This window comes from Pogoniulus pusillus, chromosome 6 (assembly GCF_015220805.1).
Source record: "Pogoniulus pusillus isolate bPogPus1 chromosome 6, bPogPus1.pri, whole genome shotgun sequence".
Classification (NCBI taxonomy): domain Eukaryota; kingdom Metazoa; phylum Chordata; class Aves; order Piciformes; family Lybiidae; genus Pogoniulus; species Pogoniulus pusillus.
In genome coordinates this window covers 7790658-7812094 of record NC_087269.1, presented here as the reverse complement: position 1 = coordinate 7812094, position 21437 = coordinate 7790658, and the positions used below count along the sequence as shown (strand labels likewise).

The following is a 21437-nucleotide window of genomic DNA, read 5'->3' as shown; positions in this document are numbered from 1 at the left end:
AGACAATCCAAACCTTCAGGTGCAAACTATGACCCATACCTTAAAGGCCTGTCACTAAACTAATTTTAAGTAAGCTGAACTAACTGCTGTACATACTCTGTTTTTGCTTAGCTACAAACTTTCAACCCAACAAAAATAACACTGAGAATTATTGCTTTTACTTTACATACAAGTTCTTAAAGGGAATTGAATGGACAGCAATTTCTTATGAAATGATATGTTATATTTATGTGGTACTGTCACTGCCTATAAATTCTGCCAAATCAACTGGCATTTGCATTTGCAGTAGAAGCAAAGAACATCAGTTATCAATTTACAGCCACATACAATCTTTCCTGGGTTTCCTATTTACCTTCTACTCACATGGATAAACATAAAATAGCTTCTGTAGTCAAATTCCACTTGAACACAGTAGGCAGAAAAAATTAGATGCAGAAATATATATGCTAACTTACTAAATATTTCTAGAGTCTTATAATTGCAGAATGAAGGAACATTAGTCAAAGGTATAAATGTCATTCTTAATGATGGTATGTCAAATCTGCGTAGCTTTCCATGGTTCTGCAAGCCTCACTGATTGGTGGTTGACCAGTGACAGGTGTACTGTTCATTTTTTGTACTACTGAATAAATATACTGTACTCTGTATCTGCATTACATATATTTTCATGTAAAGAAACTGGGTTTAAACATTATTTTAGATTGTATTAAGGTTCTATATATTCTGGGAACATAAAAACCTTAGCCTGGAATCAAGTCTTTACCAACACTAAGCTTCAGTTTCTCAATCTACCAAGAAAAGGTTAAATAATAGTTAATGTCCATCATAATATATTTTGCATAAACACTGCTGAGGAAAACCATTACAGAAATGTCTTCCTCATGACCAATCCTGAGAATAAAACCATGTAATCACCTCTCCTCTAAGGCTTATCAATGATAGTTGGAGGCTCAGAATTCCATGGATGATGGTGCTACACAGGGGAGCTGGATACGTATATTCTGCTAAGGGCATGTCCCACATAACATATGCAAGGGTACAAGTTCTATTATGTATTCTAACAATGCCAAGACCCATAAAAATAATGAGATGAAATTCTTCCTAGATCATCTTTTCAGGCTTCACAGATGTCAATTTTGAGCCTTCTTTCAGCATCCTCTTCTAAAATGGCATTGCAGACTGGTTTAATCAGCTGGGACACATGAATCCTCCCCAGCTGATTAAACCAGTCTGCAATGCCATTTTAGAAGTCCCTGTGCACTGTTTGCAGAGAGCTTTGAAGGCTCCTGTAACGGGAGGGTAACAACTCTGTACAACTGCCTGGAATGGGAAAGGTCTCAGAACACAGCCATTGTGTGACACACTGTGTGCATCAGGCTTAGAGAGGCTGCCTGCAGTCTGAAAAGTAAACTGCAAGCTGGGAGGCAGGGAGGTGTTTGCAGCACCAGCTAAACACAATGTGCTGAGCTCCTGTGTGACTCTAACACCTGTCTCACACTGCTGACACTCCAACTCTTCATAACTCGTGTGCCCACACTTTAATCAAGATGCCTTTGGGCAACTCCTGAAGCTGAAAAGCTCCATAGGTATCAGGGAGGGCGATGGAGGGGATTGCAAGAATGATTCTAACCTGGGAACTACAAATAAAGCTGCTTGCAAGCTGATCTAACGTGCCCCAGAAACCCAGCATTGAGCACATATACAGCTTTAACCCCATGGTAGTATTACTTCCAAAGCCAGGGACTTATTTTCTCTGTTTCCACTTCCTGCATGAGTAACTTTTATTCTCCTACCACTTGTAGAGGTCTAGTCTGATTAAATAAATGTTTTCCTCTTTGGTAAACGTGAGAGCTTAAGATTTCCTATTACTCATGTCTTCAGTCCTGTCCTTCTTTCCAGAACAACAGTGAACAAGAGCCAGAGAGAACAATAACAAGAATCCCACTAGGAGAGCTCACATGCCAGTGGCTGTGGCAAAGGAAGAACTAATTACCAACAGACATTTTCTGCTGGCCAAAGGACACAATTAAGTGCATATTTGTTGGGTTACATTTGCACAGCTGCACTCACTCTCCATTCAAATATATCTTTACAATCACCTGACAAACATGCAGAAAGCTTTATTAAACCTACTAAATATGTATTTAAACATTTAAAGGTATTTAACACGTAGAAAGCTTTACTTTTTTTAAATACTATTTAAATGCCACAAAACCTGATGTGTAGTTTCAAGAGTACATTTAAGAGTAAACATGCACCCCCACCCTTCTTTTTTGGTCAGACTTTTATGAACAGGTATAATGGGCCCACAGGAGGGACAAACCTAATGAAATATTTAGTTCTATCATGACTTTGAAGAGAATGACCTGATTTCTTAACTCTCTTAAGGGCAAGGAAGCAGCACAAAGAATAACTCAGATGCATCTTTTAAAGCCCTTAAGGAATGTTGTGAATTGTAAAACAGGAACTGTGGCAGTAGGCTACCATTTTCCAGTGAAGCTGTATTTTAATTACTTGCAGAGGTCACAGAACCTTCCACCCTGTTTGATGTTTGGTATAACATCAAATTCCATTGTTTCCTTCTCTGCAGGCTTCTGTGATCTCAGGAGCGGCTGGAACAGCACAAACACTACGAAGACCAACATTTGACTTTAATAACATCCTGACCCAAACTGTCCACTCATTTTTCCCAGGCTCTTATCTCTTTTGCAAGTCACTGCAAGTATCTGTGCTCAGATGCAAAAACAGGAGTGCAGCTCCTTTGCTTCCAACGGACTTCAGAACCTACCACAATGTTACTACCAAAGGAAGGGCAATATAACACAATTTAAGCATCAAAAATGTTCTAGCCTGATAAATCCTGTGTTTTATATGTAGCTTTAAAAGTAGGACATTCTAAAGCTGTTTTTAACACTACTACCACAAGACCTTAATAGGAACAGTTCTCAGCACAGCCTCTGCCTCTGAGACAGCACAGAACAGCAGGAAGCAGAGCTCACACTGGCAGTTCCCAAGCTGATGGTGCTGCAAGACACAAGACCAGGGGAAAGTGGGAAATGGAGCGTGAGGCTGTGACTGTAAATCTGAATGACAATGTGCATGCAAGAGACATGGAAGATCCTCAGAGCCATCCATTGATTGCTGTGCTGCTTTGGGTAAGGCAAAGCTGCAGCTGTCTTGCTGCCATGAACACTTCTACTGTTAATTCATGCCTGGTTCCAGATTTTTATACAAAAATACCCTCCAGCATTCCAGCAGTTGCTGCCAAAGTCATGCTATTATATTCCTTAGCAGATGTTTAATAAACTTTTTAACTTACTAGTGAAAATTCCATCAGCAGATCTTATTATTATATCCAACAGTTGCTGCTAACAGCAAAACAATTATTAGCTGCTAGGAATGTGAATTTTCCTTACAGCAAAGAGGTGAGCATTGATCCAGGCTAAATACACAGTTGTGCAACTGCTCTGCTGGCAAAAAGAAACAGTCCTGACAGCAGCTGAATGTCAACTGGACTTACTTCAGGAGGATACTAGGAGCTGTGACTGCATTGTCAGCTTTGCTTTTAGTGCCTACTTGCCTGCAACACACGTTGTTGAGCAGGTTGCACCAACAGATGAAACACTTAATAATCAGCCTTGGTGTTGATGAGAGGTATTCACTCTGTCTTCATGGGCCTCCACCAATTGCTACACACAAGTTCAAAGTTAAGAGCTTATATTATCTACACAATTAACAGCAGGAGGTCAGTACAAAGAAGGGAATTCCACTGAACTAAGCGTAGCCACACTAGCCCAAAGTGGCCAGTTACAATCCTGTGGACAGTACAGAGCAAAACAATAGAAAGCACAGCTTTATTGCCTACTGCAGGATTCCAACAGTGTTGTTAGGATCCTCTGTTACATTCATGCACAGAGAAACCTAATCCCGGTGACTGAACATGCAGTTAACCAGAAACCATCCAGAGGAAATGTATGTGCTAGATTTGAAGATTAAGTTTTGTTCTAAACTAGTTACAATACAAACCCCTGATTTCATTGCCTTGGTCACCCTCATTTTAGAATCATTTTAGAATCCAATCATAGGTTGGAAGAGACCTCCAATATCATCCAGTCCAACCTAGCACCCAGACCTAGCCAATCACCTAGACCATGGCACTAAGTGCCTCATCCAGTCTTTGTCTGAACACCTCCAGGGACGGTGACTCCACCACCTCCCTGGGCAGCCACTCCAATGGCAAATCACTCTCTCTGGGAAGAACTTCCTCCTGACATCCAGCCTATACTTCCCCCGGCACAACTTGAGACTGTGTCCCCTCATTTTGTTGCTGGTTGCCTGGCAGAAGAGATGAACCTCACCTGGCTACAACCTCCTGGTAGTTGTAGACAGCAATGAGGTCACCCCTGAGCCTCCTCTTCTCCAAGCTAAACAACCCCAGCTCCTTCAGCCTCTCCTCACAGAGCTGTGCTCCAGGCCCCTTACCAGTTTCGTCGCTCTCTTCTGGACACGTTCCAGTATCTCAACATCTCTCTTGAATTGAGGAGCCCAGAACTGGACACAGTACTCAAGGTGTGGCCTGACCAGTGCTGAGTACAAGGGAAGAAGAACCTTCATTTGTCCTGCTGGTCACACTGTTCCTGACACAGGCCAGGATTGGCTCTCCTGCCCACACTGCTGGCTCACGTTCAGCTACTATTCACCAGTACTCCCAGGTGCCTTTCTGCCTATCTGCTCTGCAGCAACTCTGTCCCCAGTCTGTAGCACACGAGGGAAAGAGCCATTTAATTTTCTTTTTAATCATGTTTATTGCACATTTTTTTCACTTTGTTTTTGATTTTTAACATCTCAACAGCACATATTTGGCAGGGCCTGATACAAATCCCTTCTATATTCATTAACAATGCTGGAATAGGTTCAGCTCCTAAGTACAGGTGTGGGCTTTTAGCATGTTCTGTAACCTTTAGGTGTCACAAAGCATTAGAGACCTAACTTCTTTTATCTGGTATGCATTGATTTCTGACATGAAAAACATACTTCACCTAAAGGACCTGATTATAGCCACATTCACATTGCTGGATTAGTTTGGAATCAGAATCAACCAGCAAAGCTGCTTTACAGTAAATTCATCATAGTGTCAAGGGGCTTTTCAAGCAGCCCTATTCTACCATAACTACAGCTTTGTCTCAAGCAGCCACTAAAACTCCTCTAATGACTAACAAGAGGTCAGCTGAGCTGAACAGTTGAGTTTCTCTGCAGCAAGGTGAGAAAGTCATTCCATCCCCAGCATTTAGCCTGCTGAAAGCAAAGTAAAGCCCTTGGCTTGGTTTGTTGATGAGTGTTGTATATGCATTTATATATAAGTGCATATCCCTATAACTTTAAGTAACCCTAGAAGGACAGACCCAGGATTTTTTTTAAACATTCTATTGAATGTCCCATTCTAAGTCAGTAAATTAGAAAGAAAAATAACAAAGATAAGAAAGCTAAAGTTATCCAAGAAATAGCTATGGATGATATGTTTAAATACAATAGTAGTCTTTATTAAAATATGATGGAGGAAATAAAATAAACAAAACAAACCAAAAACAAAACTAAAAGAAAGATCACGGATCAGGCAAAGTTCCCTTGTGAGCTGTAGATGAAAAACTATGAAAGATGACATAGAAAATGCAGGAACATTCTGGCAGTGTACCTCTCTGGTCTGTATTTGACAATGCTGAAAGATGCAGTTTTCCTGTGTGACACTGTTCAGTGAGCTAGAGTTTTTTTGGACAGTGTTTGCCATGAGCCAACATTTACAAATTAGGAGAGATGAATATTTTTTGCTGAAGAGTCTTAGGAAAGCTGTAGCTAGACAGTTCTCTGGCAGATGGTTGCGTTAGCAGGGGAGGCTTTGCTGAGCCAGACACCTCAGAGATTACTTCCTTCTATCCACAGCATGAGGTACGTCCGCTACTGGCCAAGATGAGAATACAGAACCTTTCCCGGCTGATGACTTAAAGAGAATCCTTAAGTTATCTATACCAAACTGTTGTGTATTAAGACACAGGCTAACATAATGTGCCTGTGAATCAAGAAAGCAGGGCCCTGGGAGATTGAGAGCCATGTTGAGGGCTGCAGGAACTGAGGCAGTCTGAGGCCCTTATTAATCTCTCAGGAAATGCTCTCAGAATGCCTGAAATGATTAGAAGAGCCAGTGCTTTAAGTATACAGAAAATAGAAAAGAAAAGCATGAGAAAAGTTTTGCTTTTGACTAGAGATACTTCAGCATCACCATTGCAGCACTGATGAGCCTGTACATATGGACTTACAGAACAGTGATCAGTGGGGAATCATCAAAACAAGTCTTCAGCTGGGAACCTGAAGGACTCAGTCAATTTATTACTCAGAGGCTTCAGAGATGACAAAGTCACAACAGACAGGTGATTAGAAGTAAAGAAAGGAGACAATAGCAGGAAGGAGCGTGAACTATTCAATCCCATTAAAGAAAAGATGACATCATCAAAAAGCTTAAGATAGCCTAATTTAATCTCAAAATACAGTAAAGTTTCTGTAAAGCAGAGGTAATATAAGCAGCAAGAGGGAATTTTTTTGGCCCTAGAATCACTCTGCAATTTTCATGATAAGGCAGGACAATTTCCCAAAGGATAGACTTTCATTTGGTTTCTAGGAGGAAGCTCTGCAATTTTGAAAAGAGAAGATGGAGCAGGATGATTTTAGTAGTTTTTGCGACCTTAAAACCCATGCCAATGGGCTTTGCATAGAGAGGAGCTCTTACACACGCATCAGGTTGCTCCAAGGGAGCACAGGTCTGGACCAAGCCAGCAGAATAAGTCTGAGTGTAAGGTGACACTGGAAATATCTCTAAAGTTAAATCAGTTCACCAAAACCTGTTTTGGCTAAGCAGCAAAAATCCTGGTATGGCAGGGGCTTTGCTGCTACAAGGGAGCTTTTGGTGGTGTGGCTTGTGGTTCAGAGACAGTTCAAGTGCAACATCAGGAGTTCTGGGGTTGTGTATGCTGCATCAGCACCAGAATTGCTACTGACCCAGAGAGTCCAGCACTACATTGGGGCTCTGTAGTACTGTGAAGGTTGAGAAAACAGGACAGCGCAGCACCAGGCAGCACTCACATTAACCTGCTTGAGGTCAAGTGCAAGCCACTTCTAACTAATAAAGTAACTGAGAGCTTGGGAGATGAAGCAACTCAGAATTAATGCTTGCAGCAGAGCCAAGCAGAACTCACATTCTGTCTCTCAGGACTGTTGGACCTCCTTGTAGCACACCACTAGATCCAAATAACTATGGCCAATTTTCATGTTCGTCTAACACAAAACTGTCTTTCCAGTTTTGTGTCAGAAAGCTCTTTCAGGAATCATGCAACCTTTGGCATGCAATTTAGCAAGGCTGGTCTCCATTCTGATGTCTGCACTCAGTTCTGAGGGAGTGTCCCAAGAACAACAGAGAAATAGAAGCTGTTAAAGCCAAATGGAGGGGAGAAAGGAACTAAAGTATGAGGTCAGACAGTACATCAGTGGAAAATAACCCAAGAATATAAACCAGAGATAGCCTGTACAAAACAAAGTAGACATGAAGCACTCAATTAATGCTAATTTGTATCTGGTAGGCTCACAAGTTGTTCTAACAGGAAAACATATTAGGAGAGAATTGAGCAGGGAGTATCTTTTTCTTTTAGTAACTAGAGTCTGATCTTGCAGCAAACTCATCCTAAAATTCACTGTAATCTCAACTAGGCTGCAAAAAGTCTAAAGAATGAAGTTTATCCTTGATTTATTGAAGTGCTGCCTGCCACCTTTGGAAACTTAGTGCCACAGTCTAGTTGACTGGCTAGGGCTGGGGGACAGGTTGGACTTGGAGGTCTCTTCCAACCTGGTTGATTCTATGATTCTATGAAATCTCTTTCAGCAAGAGGTCACAGTGAGTAACACATGACAGCCTAGGGAAAGGGAACGTTTTCTTCAACTATTTTTCTTCCCTGTTGCATTGCTTTTAACTTGAGTCACCCCACATATAATGAGCCTGTATTCTACTATATCCAGACATTTCTCAGGAAAACAGCCAAACAATTTAAATGATACTAAAATTTAAAATGAAAATATCAAAAACCATCAAGATAAGCAGTGTATAGTTAGTGCAGACAAATAGTCTCTTTTTCAAATGCTGTAACTTTGAATAAATGTCAGATGGCCAATAAGTACTCTGCTAGAAGCAGAGCCTTTCTCTTCCGGCATTCTGGCTTGTATTAGCAATGCTGTGGCCAGCAGGAGTAGGGAGGTGATACTCCCCTTGTACTCTGCTCTGGTGAGGGCACACCTCGAGTACTGTGTTCAATTTTGGGGACCTCATTACAACAGGGAAGTTGAGATGCTGGAGCAAGTGCAGAGGAGGCCAATGAAGCTGGGGAAGGGCCTGGAGAAAAAAATCTTACAAGGAGCAACTGAGGGAGTTGTGGATGAGTAGTCTGAAAAGGAGGAGGCTGAAGGGAGATGCCACTGCTGTCTACAACTATGTGGAAGGACCCTGTGGACAGGTTGGTGCTGGTCTTTTCTTACAGGTAATTAGCGATAGAACAAGAGGGAATGGCCTCAAGCTGCAACTGGGTAGATTTACACTGGACATTAGGAAACATTTATTCCTAGCAGGAGTGGTCAGGCATTGAATGTGCTGCCCAGGGAGGTGGTTGAGTCACCAACCCTGGATGTGTTTAAAGGTTATTCAGATGTGGTGCTTGGGGATATGGTTCAGGGTGCACCTTAGAGAGTAAGTGATATATAGAGGGTGATCCTGAGGGTATCTTCCAACCAGAATGTTCCTGTGGTTCTGGCAGAAGTCCACTCTTTTGGTCCTGTTTGTCAGTTTTCTTGTTGTTGGTACACACAGACGCAAAATTACATGAGCATACCTTTGAATCTAGCTGACATGAACATCCATCAGAGGATGCTTGCCAGAATCAACATACAGGGATTTTACTCCCCATTTTGTTTTCTTTAGCTCTGCATAAAATCAAGCTTTCTACTTAGCACAGGAAATACATTCCAACAAAGTTACCATGACATGACATATATCTATAGTGATGAACAAGGAAGAGGTGATAGATACAAAGCAGAAAGGAATAGCTAGCAAAATTTACTGCCTTTAAGTTTTCAACACAGGCTCTCCACAATTGCTGTCTCAACAGTAGTAGTTCCACAGTGCTGCTGAGATAACTCTGCTTAGTTTTTCACTGTCCCAGTTTTTTACTCTCCTCATTGCTAGGAAAATTTTTCAGCTGAGATACAACTGCTCTGCAGAATTCAAAGAAGCTGCAAATCCATCTATAGAGATCATAAAGCCCTCTCTCCAACTCCTATATGTACAAGGCAATTTCTTGACATTTTAACTCATACTCAAGTGATTTATGATGCTCATTTCAGAGACCTCTGGAAAAAACAAAACATCTTGAGCTAGTTTCACAGTCTAAGTGCCAGAGTAGTGATGAAAAAGTGCATCTCTTGTGTGGTATTTTTCTCTCTTACAAAGTGAAAAGCTTCTAGGGAATTATCATACATCCCAAATATCTACCCAAAGAATAATTAGACCTGTATGATCTTCTAATACAGTAGGAACATGTAATTAAAATCTACCTATTTTATGCTCCAGGTGGTCATTTTGAAGAGTTAAGCACCCAGAGAACACAGTGTATCATATTTCTTCACCTGTAAAGCACCTGCTCAATAAAGACAGGTGTTAATTCTGTGGACTTGTCCCCAGAAATTCCAGACATATCTTTCGGCTTTGGTTTTCTTTCCTGGGTTTTTTTTTCCCTCCTCTGCAGGAAAGCACCCTGACAAATAAGACAAAAGAGAGAGAGGACTGAATCCTCACAGAGTGAATAGCAGGCACAATACCCGGATGGAACCTGTTACAAACAGGTGACAGCTACAGACTTGCCCCAACAGGCTCTTCTCCTCCACTTCTCAAGTTTCAAACACATTATTGCTGCATTCTTCCCAACAATTACTTTTTATGGTGGACAGACCTAAGTCCTGTTCTGCTCTTCTAGAAGTCAGTAGCAAACTCTCCACTGATAGGAAGATTTAAAGTAGGTCTTAACAATAAAAGATTGTAATCCTGCAAAACCAAAAGTATTTCACCACTTTATTTTTTATTCTGGGAGAAACAAAAAAGAACTGGCTGAAACAACTCTGCCTCCAGCTCCCCTGTCATTGCATCCCAACTGATAGTGAGACTTTGGCACTGAAAGAAGTTTTGTATTCAGTGTTAAGTACTTTGGTGTAGGGACCATTACTAATTTTCTATCTGTTAATTAATTAATACCTACTAGTTTTATATCTATTATGTGTGATTGTGACAGGTGGCACAAGCATGATGCAAAAGTTTAAAAGGTGAACAGAAGCAGCAATGAGAGCTGCTAAATAAGACTATTTTGTTTCTTCCTAAAGCAGAGTGGTCCAGGAAAAGAACAGGCTGTGTGTTCTACAGTGACAATCATGAGACTGAACTCTTATACAGCCATGTAACAAGAAAAAGACAGCCAACCAGGTAAGTTACTCTCTACAAAAAGATGGTATGTGTTATGTGTATGTGTTACCTTTAAGACATGAAAAATCTTCTGTGTGTTACTAGAATATAGGCAAGAAAAACAGCAGCACAAAGGCTGTTGTTGGCAACAAGAAACTTCGTACTAACACAAATGCCTCTATTGAAATGTCATTTGAAAGTATTTTGATTAGCCTGCTAAAGTTTTTCAGTAATATGTGGTGCAAGAAACACACTAGAGAATATTTAAGCAAAGCAAAAAGGTAAAAGCTAAAGATACTGTGCTGGGAAATACAGATGCTAATCAGCAACAACCATACTCACAAAAGCAATTTACACAGACACACCATAGTTTTATATGCACCTTTAAGATTACCACAAGTCCCTCTGTTGCAATAAGGAAGCTTTAATTGGTTATTTTTTCAGTTTACTTGTTGCAACTTGCTCCTCTTATTCACCGTCCCCACGTTCTCTTTAACATTCCTCCCCTTCCTATTGATGTTCGAATTGACTGAAGGATGGTTTCCAAAGCACTGCTGAGAAGTTAATGCCTTGTGATTATGCTGCCATAGCAACTGAACTTCTGTTAGGGCTCTGTGAACTTCTTTTGTCATCTTTATGTGTCAAGTCTTTCCCAACTACATACATCTCTCTTGACAAATTCAGTGTTACAGGGAAGGGGTGAAAAAAAAAATAATCACCCAAATCCTGCTAAAAAGATTTTTACATGAAGCAATTTAAGATATTTTTCTGCAAGTATATTTATTCCAGATTCTTGACCCTGTGCAAGGTGTGGTGTTCTGGGCAATCACACCAGCATATTTTTCATCAGGGAAGGGTAGTCTAAATAAAACTATGCTGCTACTCAGATATGTAGACAACCTGTCTGAGCCATCTATCTGTATCCTGAGTTATTATTAAACTTTTCCTTTCCCCATTTCTGCACAATAAAACCCCACATTAGGGAAAAAAAAAAACAACCCAGTGTTCTATGTTAGTTGATAAAACAAGTTTCTCTATAAAATGGCAGGGAAACTGGAAACAAACTCTAATCTTATTTCAATGTAACACATCTCTAGAAAATATATAGATATCTGTATCTACATATAAAAGCCAAGCTATATTAAAGAATTATTTAAGATAAGGAATCATAATGTTCCTTCATACGTCAGCAATAAGCTGGAATCAGAAACAGCCCAAGCTCTATAGCGTTCTCCTCTGTACTTGGCAGACTAAAATCAGGTTAGCTGCACTCTACCTAAAGCACAGAATTACACACGGACCTTTAAAACAATCCTAGTGCAGAAGACAAACGCACAAGTAATCTATTATGATACCACTGGAAGCTATTCGGTCACAGCACAGCTACACCCGAGTTTCCCTGCCAAAAGAACATCATGACCCCTTCCAGTTCAGATCTAGTTTCACAGGAAGGGGTTTACCTTCCGACAATTAACTCTTCAGTCTAGGTCCATTCCGTCCTCAGCCCGCCAGGCAGACTCCAGAAGCGATGTGCTGTCGGCTGCTGCTCTCTCCGCACCAGCTGGCAGCGAAGTGCCTCTTACTGCACGCAGCGCTGCGCCTCACTCCTCCTCTGCCGGCGCTCCGGCACTGCTGCGCACACCCACCCAAACAGCAAACAATCCTCCCTGCACATCAAACCCACTCCTGCAGCGACCCGGCCAACTCATTCTGAAAAAGGAAAAGGGGGAAGAACCCTGGCCCAGGCAGGGGCAGGGCCATTTCTCATCGCTTCGGTGTCGCTATTTGATGGCGATACAACTCAGAATATGTTTCCCTTGGGGAGAGGCGTCTGCAGAGTATGAAATTAGTGCTCTCTTCTCTGGAAGTCATTAGATATTACTTTCACAGCTTCTGAAGAATTTATAGAGCCTCCTGGGTGCTAGTCTAGTTTTGGCAGAAACAGTTGCACTAAGACTGTCCTCTAGTTCAGTTAAAACTTAATTCAGGCAGGGTGCTGGGGCCACATTTTCTGCTGGGTCATGTGCCCCTTTATCCCATTTGCACGTTTTGGGTGAGATCACTGCAGACACTCTGTGAACATTTGATGAACGTACACTGGGCTCTGTGTACTGACCCTGCCTGATGGCTCAACAGGTATCCTCCATGATAAAAAAAGTCCTGTAGTCTGTAGTATGTGCTGGCTTGATTAAAAGACCAAACAATCACAGCATTTGCTGCTGCTTTTCCTGATCTGACCTGAGACATTCAGGCCACATGTTCATGTTTTCACATTTATTCTAACAGCAGCCACATTAAATGCAGAACAAATCGCTGAACAGAGCATGCACTAAACTCTACCACTTCCCATCTGCTATGTAACCTTCCCCCCTACATTTTTATGATGTGCAAAAAATCACAGAACACAGAATCACAGAATCTTAGAGGTTGGAAGGGACCTCCAGAGATCACTGAGTCCAAGCCCTCTGCCAAAGCAGGATCCCGTAGGGTAGTTCACACAGGAATGCATCCAGGTGGGTTTTGAAAGTCTCCAGAGAAGAAGACTCCACAACCCCACTGGGCAGCCTGTTCCAGGGCTCTGTCACCCTCACTGTAAAGTTTCTCCTCACTTTGAGGTGAAACCTTCAGTGTTCAAGTTTCTAACTGCTACTCCTTGTCTTATTACTGTGCACCACTGAAAAGAGATTGGCCCCATGCACTTGATACCCACCCAAAGATGACAATGCCAACTGGGAAGTACCTGTTGAGAGCAAAGCTTTTCTCAAGCTTTTAAGACACTCAAATCAGTAGGCACCTAGGTGCTATGAAGAGAGAATGGTAATACATTCAGGGACATTATTTTACCACAACTTTACCATACCACAAAAGCCAATCCCACCTTAAGTCATCATAGCAGTCTTTGTTCAGTTCATCAATTGCCTCATTTATGAAAAGTGTTTAAAATTTTACATCAGCTCAACCTGTATTACTGGTGCTGGTTGCATCATTAAAATCCTGTAAATGACACATTTTGTGATACTTCCTGCATAACCACTATGAAAATAGCCTTGCTAAATGTTTCACTCAGCAGGAGAATGTATATTAGCCTTTCACGTAACATTTCTAAATGGCATTGAAATAAACCTATTTGAGGAGCCATGTAGATCTTAAAACTAGGCAGGGTGCTGTTCTAAGAACATAGGACCAGATGCACATCTGTAATAAGTACCCAACTAAACTCTGTGCTCCATGGTCCTTGCAGAGAAGGGTAATGTTTTTCATGTCAGCTATGATGCTCTATCTCCTTAAAATAAATCATTTTAACATGTAAGCTGCTGAGTTTCCCTGAAAGTCAGCTGCAGCATCTGAATACTAACACAAGAGCAAGGTTGCTGCATTGGTAAGTGTTGGCAGAAGGCACATGCTTGAACAATAGAATCATAAAATCGACCAGGTTGGAAGAGAACTCCAAGATCATCCAGTCCAACCTAGCACCCAGCCCTGTCTAGTCAACTAGACCATGGCACCAAGTGCCCCATCCAGTCTTTGTCTGAACACCTCCAGAGATGGTGACTCCACCACCTCCCTGGGCAGCCCATTCCAATGGCAAATCACTCTCTCTGCCAACACCTTCCTCCTAACATCCAGCCTATACTTCCCCCAGCACAACTTGAGACTGTGTCCCCTTGTTCTGTTACTGGTTGCCTGGGATAAGAGACCAACCCCCACCTGGCTACATCCTCCCTTCAGGTAGCTGTAGACAGCAATAAGGTCACCCCTGAGCCTCCTCTTCTCCAGGCCAAACAACCCAGCTCCCTCAGCCTCTCCTCATAGGGTTTGTGTTCCAGGCGCCTCACCAGCTTCATTGCCCTTCTCTGGACACATTCCAGTATCTCAACATTTTTCTTGAATTGAGGAGCCCAGAACTGGATGCAGTACTCAAGGTGTGGCCTGACCAGTGCTGAGTACAGGGGAAGAATAACCTCCCTTGTCCTGCTGGTAACACCATTCCTGCCACAGGCCAGGATGCCATTGGCTCTCTTGGCCACCTGGGCACACTGCTGGCTCATCTTCAGCCTACTATGTACCAGTACCTTGAGGTCCCTTTCCTCCTGGCTGCTCTCCAGCCACTCTGTCCCCAGCCTGTAGTGCTGCTTGGGGTTGTTGTGCCCAAAGTGTACAACAACCCCAATAGAAACACATTGTTTGAATAACTCATGTACTGTTATAATGTGAACCAGCAGTGCTATTTGCCACCTATTTGTTAGTCACTTATTTAGAACAGAGACTCATTTACATGTAATGAATTAGCAGAAACTTCTCTGAACCCCTCACAGCACAAGTTTCTACATCTAGCTCTGCAAAACAACACTTGAAGAAATTTACAAGCTCTTCTAGCTCACATTTTTTCCCTCTTAAATATTGATATAGTTTCCTTACACAACCATTGCAGCTTTTGCAATTAGTTTCCTTTTCTCCCCCAGAATTATTGTTATTTATCTCTAACTTCAGAAGGCAGGGTGTTGGAATTGACATTCTATCAGAGTTAGTTGATGAAGGACAGATGAAACATCTTAAAATGATAACACATTAAAGTATCTACAAGTACTCAGCCACCTTCACTTTAAACATCACATCTTAAATTACTATTCCTCTTCAAAACTGTGGGAAACTCAGCATAAATTACAATGTCAAAACCACATTTAGAACTTGACCTTGCAGGCTGAAGTCAAGGGAGCCTTCTGGTGCCCTGGCATTTCTCTGTCCTGGTCCATCTGTTAAAATGGCATCATGCCACTGCTTACAAGGTTGGGTGCAAGTTTCAACAGGAAAGAGACACCAGGCAGCCAGCAACTCATCAGAACAGGAGTTCAAGCTATGCCCAGCCAGGAGAAAACACGTCATGGCTTTTTGTTTGCAAATTAATATTAAACAAGTAATGTAAAAATTAACAGGTAGAGTAGCAACATGGTTGAGACATAGCATTTCTAGCATCTCTAGACTTTGAGATCAAATCCTAGCCACATCAGTGACAGCCAAAAGAACTGAAAATCTTGAGACCTAAATCTTACGCTCAGCCTTTCTGTATGATTTAATGCAAAATATCTGCTTCTTTCTGCACTTGAATATGGCTTAGAAGTTTTGTAAAACACTTCAGATAAAGCAAAGGTGAAATCCATGGATATAGGCATGAGGCACTATTCCCTGAAGTCAATGGAATGCTTCTCATTGATTTAACATATTTTGACATAAGCCCTTGAGGAATAGTTATATTATGTATGGTAACCATACAAATAAAAATTATTCAAGGCAGCATCTTTCAACAGCTAAATATGTTTGAAGTTTACTTGGATTTCTGAAGTAACACAGAGTTTTGCAGGATTAGGATCAGATGGGCATCTTTCAATAGGCATGCCTTGAAGCTGTGAAACAAATAGCTTAATTGACAGTCTTTGTGAAAATTCTTGCACTATGCCATTACTGCCTGATAAAACCATGTTTCAGAAGAGTTAATGGAAAATGAGTACTGTTTTTATAAATAAAGATTCCTTTCTGCTGGAGAAACCCAGGGAGGAACACTCATCTCAGTTGCCTTGACAACATTCCCTGAAACACTCAAGTATTAACATAGCCAATATGCTCTAGAAAGTTACAATATCTGTTTCATATTGGATAGTTATCACATTTATTGTGTTGGCACGCACTCATCTATCAGCTGTGACTGTTTGTCACAGAAAGTAATGTGCCAAATAACACATGATAAATATCTGAGCTGACTGAAATGCACGTGGCGTTTTTCTTGCTACTAGAAGTTGATAGTTATATTGTCTAGAAAAGAAGGGGTGTGTGTGAAATCATTCTTCTGTGATCTGTGGACACAAACAAAATAAGTACTGTTTTAACACAAACCCTATGAGGAGAGGCTGAGGGAGCTGGGGTTGTTTAGCCTGGAGAAGAGGAGGCCCAGGGCAGACCTCATTGCTGTCTACAATTACCTGAAGGGAGGCTGTAGCCAGGTGGGGCTTGGTCTCTTCTCCCAGGCAACCAGTAACAGAACAAGGGGACACAGTCTCAAGTTGTGCTGGGGGAAGTATAGGCTGGATGTTAGGAGGAAGTTGTTGGCAGAGAGAGTGATTGGCATTGGAATGGGCTGCCCAGGGAGGTGGTGGAGTCACCGTCTCTGGAGGTGTTCAAGAAAAGACTGGATGAGGCACTTAGTGCCATGGTCTAGTTGACTGGATAGGGCTGGGTGCTAGGTTGGACTGGATGATCTTGGAGGTCTCTTCCAACCTGGTTGATTCTATGATTGTAGTAGTGCATTTCTTAACTGACAAGAGGCATCACCTCTATGGTATATCTGGAGGATGTTCATCCTCTCAAGGCTTGAATCTCAAACCTTGGCCTGACAGGCTCACTGAGTGCTCCTACCAGGGGCACAGTATAGCTGCTTTTCACAGAATCACAGAAACATCCAGGTTGGAAAAGACCCTCAGGATCACCAAGTCCAGCCCATAATCTACTCTGCAAGATTCACCTTAAACCATATCCCTAAGCACCACATCCAAATGACCCTTAAACATGTCCAGGGTTGGTAACTTAACCACCTCCTTGGGTAGCTCATTCCAGTGCCCGACCACTCGCTCAGTGAAAAACGTTTCCCCTAATGTCCAGTCTAATTGAGATGAAGACTCTTATGTCCACATTGGAAGTGGGTGTCTCTCTTGTTGGCTGCTCACTGTAGAGGACATCTTGATTTTTCAGAGATACTAAGCTATACTGAGGGACAAAAGTGACCTGCAATGTTGCAAAGAACCTCAATTTCTTTTTCACAGTGGTAAAATGGTAATACTAATACTATTAGTATTCTTTTTCCTGGAAAAATAGATACCATCAGCCTCTATGAACCCAATGCTAAGTTTCATGCTTTTATCTCCCTTCAGTAATAAGAATAAGCAGAAAGCAGCGCACAATGGCATGCTGCTGATCAGTCATGATCCATTAGAGGGAAGAATCTGTATACAATGAACTATATATACTTCTCTCCAAACACTTCTGACTGTTCCTTTGGTTGAGAATTATGTAATAGAATACTCTCTTCTGCCAAATTATTTTATTGAGTTTACTACTACCATTTTCATTAACAAAGGCAAATTGCAAAGTGTTTGAGGGATTTCCCCCAATGAATGTTAGTAGGTATAACTTGAGCTGGTTGGTAGTGACATAACCTTTACCTAGATAGTTCCTGTAATTGTGCTAATTTGCACTGAAATTGTGGTTTCCTCCCCAGGAGAGGCAGCAGGACAAGGGAAAATCCACATAACACAAATCATCAAGAATACCCAAGGTTGCCAAAGAAACCTTGCCAAAGAAACATCACCAAAGAAGACAGAGGGAAGACAGTAGTCCTCCTGGGAGAATCTCAAGCTTCATTGACATTAAAGCTTAAGGTGTACTGAAAGGTTGTGGGTCATTTCCTGTACAGGATAAGGAAATTGTTAGCTGTCCTGCCTCAAACAGCTCTGCAGCCCTTCCTGAACTGTGGCATCCTGTTCTGTGAATGATCTGCCGTGTCCCTGTGGCTGTTTCCGATCTCTCATCTCTGTTATTACCAGAGAATTTATGTCATGCTCTGACCCCATCCTTTAGACTCCCCTTTCTGCCCAAAGGGGACATGCATGCTGACACATTATTTTCTCATGTTAAGTTTTGATTTGTTAGTTCCTGTAGCCTAATTTACAGGCATTAGTACTGCCCCTTTGGAACTGAGCCTCTCTGACAGTGTAAAAGTTTTCTAGGACAAGCCTATGGTTCTGATGAATTGCTCTGATTATTGAATGTTAGCTGCTCACCTGTATCTTCTAATCTTTTCAAGCATCAAAGTGCTTGAATATCTCTCCTGCCTCTGCAATGCCAGGTGATACCTGCAGAACTCTGTTAATGAACTATCCTGGCTGCTAGTACACACTGTAGTGCTGTTAAGACAGTGTCTGACTGGCCTCCCCGGTGAAATTTTTTAAGGGCTTGTCCTATCAACATGTTTCAGATAGTCAGACTTGAAGAGTTGCACCATAGGCTTGAAAGGACTTTAGTTTTTGTCTCATATCGAGAGCTACTGCTGCCCTCTACTGTGTTATTATGACTTGCACCTCTGATCATGAAACGAGTCACAAATATCCAAGAAAAATTCCTGCTCTTATCCTGAACTTAGCATGCTTAGTCTTTTCCATGTATTGGTAAGGGTCTGTTTCTAACTCATCAGAATATTCTGATCTGTAGGGTCTTTTTTTATCTGATACTGAGTTTTCCAAGAGGTGGATTCTTGCAACAGATTAGATATGTTTCATTGCTTCAGCAAAATGTTGTCTCTTCTTCTGATAACAAATAATCATCAGAGGAACCAACCTTGGGACCAAAATGACTGCATCAAGGTTTTGCCAAGGACAAAATGTCTCTGATAACCTGAACTTTACCTCAGATTATGATGAACAGCTAAGTCCTAGTTCAACTGAACTAGGTCAGCTGAACTTAGTCTCAACATAATTTTTTCTAAAAGGATACAGCTCATGATCCTCTCAAAAACTAGGCTTCTTTCTCACTCATGCTCAAGTACAACCTTGCTATATTCACATCCACCACAGAAAAGGCTCCAAATAAGAAGAGCCTACTTCATCCCAGCTCTACGTAGACTCCAATAACCTTCTCTTTCATCATTTTTATGTCCGTGCCTCTGAATAAGATTTATTGCTTGTTGGTTAGAGCACTCCTGTGCATCTAAAATAACTTTATATTCTTTTTTATCCTTCCCAATCTTGCAAATCCAATTACTTCTCTCCTACAGTGCTTTCTGCACTAGAATGCAACTACGCTGTCACCAATACACAGTACTAAATTAAAAAAACTCATCAGTAGACAGGAATAGATAAGCAGATGGTAGCAGACCTCTAGATTAAAACCAGAGACACAGCCTTCCTACTCAAGGGAAAACTCAGACTGTTCTCTCTAATTATCTGTGCAGGTCTCCAAAATAATTAGATATGCACTGCAAAGGAGGTAGACTAAGAGCCTGGCCAATTAAAAACTTGTACTTCCTTCTACTAGATGCAGTTACAAATGGACTGGTGTCACCACTCATTCTGGATCCCTTATATGTGGCTACCATCCTGGTTAATATTCTGACTACCAAACCAGAGAAACCTCCAGAACTAAACCCAGAAGCTGTTACCACTTTATGTCAGAGTTGAAACTTGTTATACTGTGGCTGACAGTCTTAAATCTGTAGTAGATGGGGCACAAAGAAGAGAACCTGCAATACGCATTCACTAGCAAATTCCTATTGCTTTTATTTCTCTAACACTTTCAAGTTTTTCTGTTATTCATTGGAAAAGACAGTACATCCAGTTTCTTCTTCACAAAATACACCTGTAATTGAGGGTTTTGTGAGTCTCTTTTTTTTTAATCTACAAACTTTGAATCATTAAAACTGGAGTGAAGGCACACAGCTCAGCTCCAGACTTGAGCCCTTCCTCCAGGGAAGAGAAAGAACGGTCTTGCTTCTTAGATCTCAAGCACAATGAGACAGGGAAGGTCCTCTGCATTTTTGCCCCTTAAACATTTCAGTGATTGCACAGAAGGTTCCATGTACAGTTCAAGGATTCTAGCTCAAAGGAAAGTTCTCACTGCCATGGGAGATGAAGATCAGTACTAACAAAAAAGGTACACATTTCTAAGAGAATTTGCTCAGTTTCAGTGCATTGAGGACTCCAGATGAGAGTCAAGGAAAGGCACAGTTCAGATGTTTTCTGCCTTATTGTTCCTGAATGTTTAATTTCCCTCCTCTAGCATTCTTCCTCTCACCTTCTCAGCATCATTCAGATCATCTGGCCTCATTCAAGACGTGTTTTGACAAACTTATGTCAAAGGTAACTCCAGTACTCAAATTACCTCTATAAATATATCAAATCTGACACAGAATAAGCAGTTCAATAGACCTTGCACAAAACCAGAAACATAGAAACCAGAGATCCATAGAAACAAGTGCAATTAATTCTGTACCATGTACTTTTCCTCTTAACTGCAAAGCTAAAACACTGCCAGTATTTCTGAAAATTAACAGCTTTGCTCAAAAATTGCTGTAAACCAAAACTTTTCCAGAATCACCAAATCGTTTCAGTTGGAATAGACCTTTAAGATTATTGAGTTCAACCTTTCTATATGGATTTTTGCCTTCTCTGCAGCCTCTCAAGGGCATAACAGGACACAGTCCAATTCTTGAATTCTAGTTTACAAAACACCTACCTCTAGAACTTTCCCAGTAATGAACTGGTGACATGCTTCACACTTGACTCCAAAAAGAACTTGATAGTCCTTTTCACAGTAAGGAATTCCATCTCTGTAAAGGAAAATTCACAAATTACAAACAGCCTTTTAATAAAGAGGTTACAGCGTAACTTAAACCCTCCCTTTTCTTCAGGCTGGAACTCTTACATACAGCAATAAGTAAATGGGAGAGAATTCAAGGGAAGTATTCTTTAGCAGCAGAAAAAAAAACCCAATATTCACATTACAGAATCACTCAGAATTTATGAGGTTGGAAAAGACCTTCGAGACCTTTCCAAAAGCAGGGATTCATGCAGGCTTTTTTCTTTTGTTATGGTTTTTTTCTGATGCTGCACCAAGTTATTTTAGACCTTTAGCATCTGAAAGCTTAGCAAACATTGTAATTTTACAATTCTACTTGAAAACTAGAATGGAGCAATGGGTGTAAGTTGCAGCACAGGAGGTTCCACCTCAACACAAGGGGGAACTTCTTTACTGTAAGGGTCACAGGGCACTGGAACAGGCTCCTCAGAGAGGTCGTAGAGTCTCCTTCTCTGGAGACTTTCAAGGCCTGTCTGGATGTGTTCCTCTGTGATCTGTG

General features: G+C 41.4%; 1 protein-coding gene and 1 long non-coding RNA gene across 5 annotated transcripts in view; one reads left to right on the top strand and one right to left on the bottom strand.

Annotated features, from left to right (window-relative positions):
• ABLIM1 (actin binding LIM protein 1) overlaps positions 1 to 21437 on the bottom strand; it is a 238280-nt gene that overhangs the window by 60367 nt on the left and 156476 nt on the right. For all 4 annotated transcript variants that reach the window (XM_064144336.1, XM_064144337.1, XM_064144333.1 and 1 more), the window contains exon 6: positions 20816 to 20909. In XM_064144336.1, coding sequence (XP_064000406.1) covers positions 20816 to 20909 — 94 coding nt within the window. The remainder of the gene's footprint in view (positions 1 to 20815; positions 20910 to 21437) is intronic.
• Positions 8360 to 18139, top strand: LOC135175910 (uncharacterized). The gene is made up of 3 exons (XR_010302496.1): positions 8360 to 8573; positions 10465 to 10561; positions 17808 to 18139. It is a non-coding gene; the product is annotated as an uncharacterized LOC135175910 (long non-coding RNA).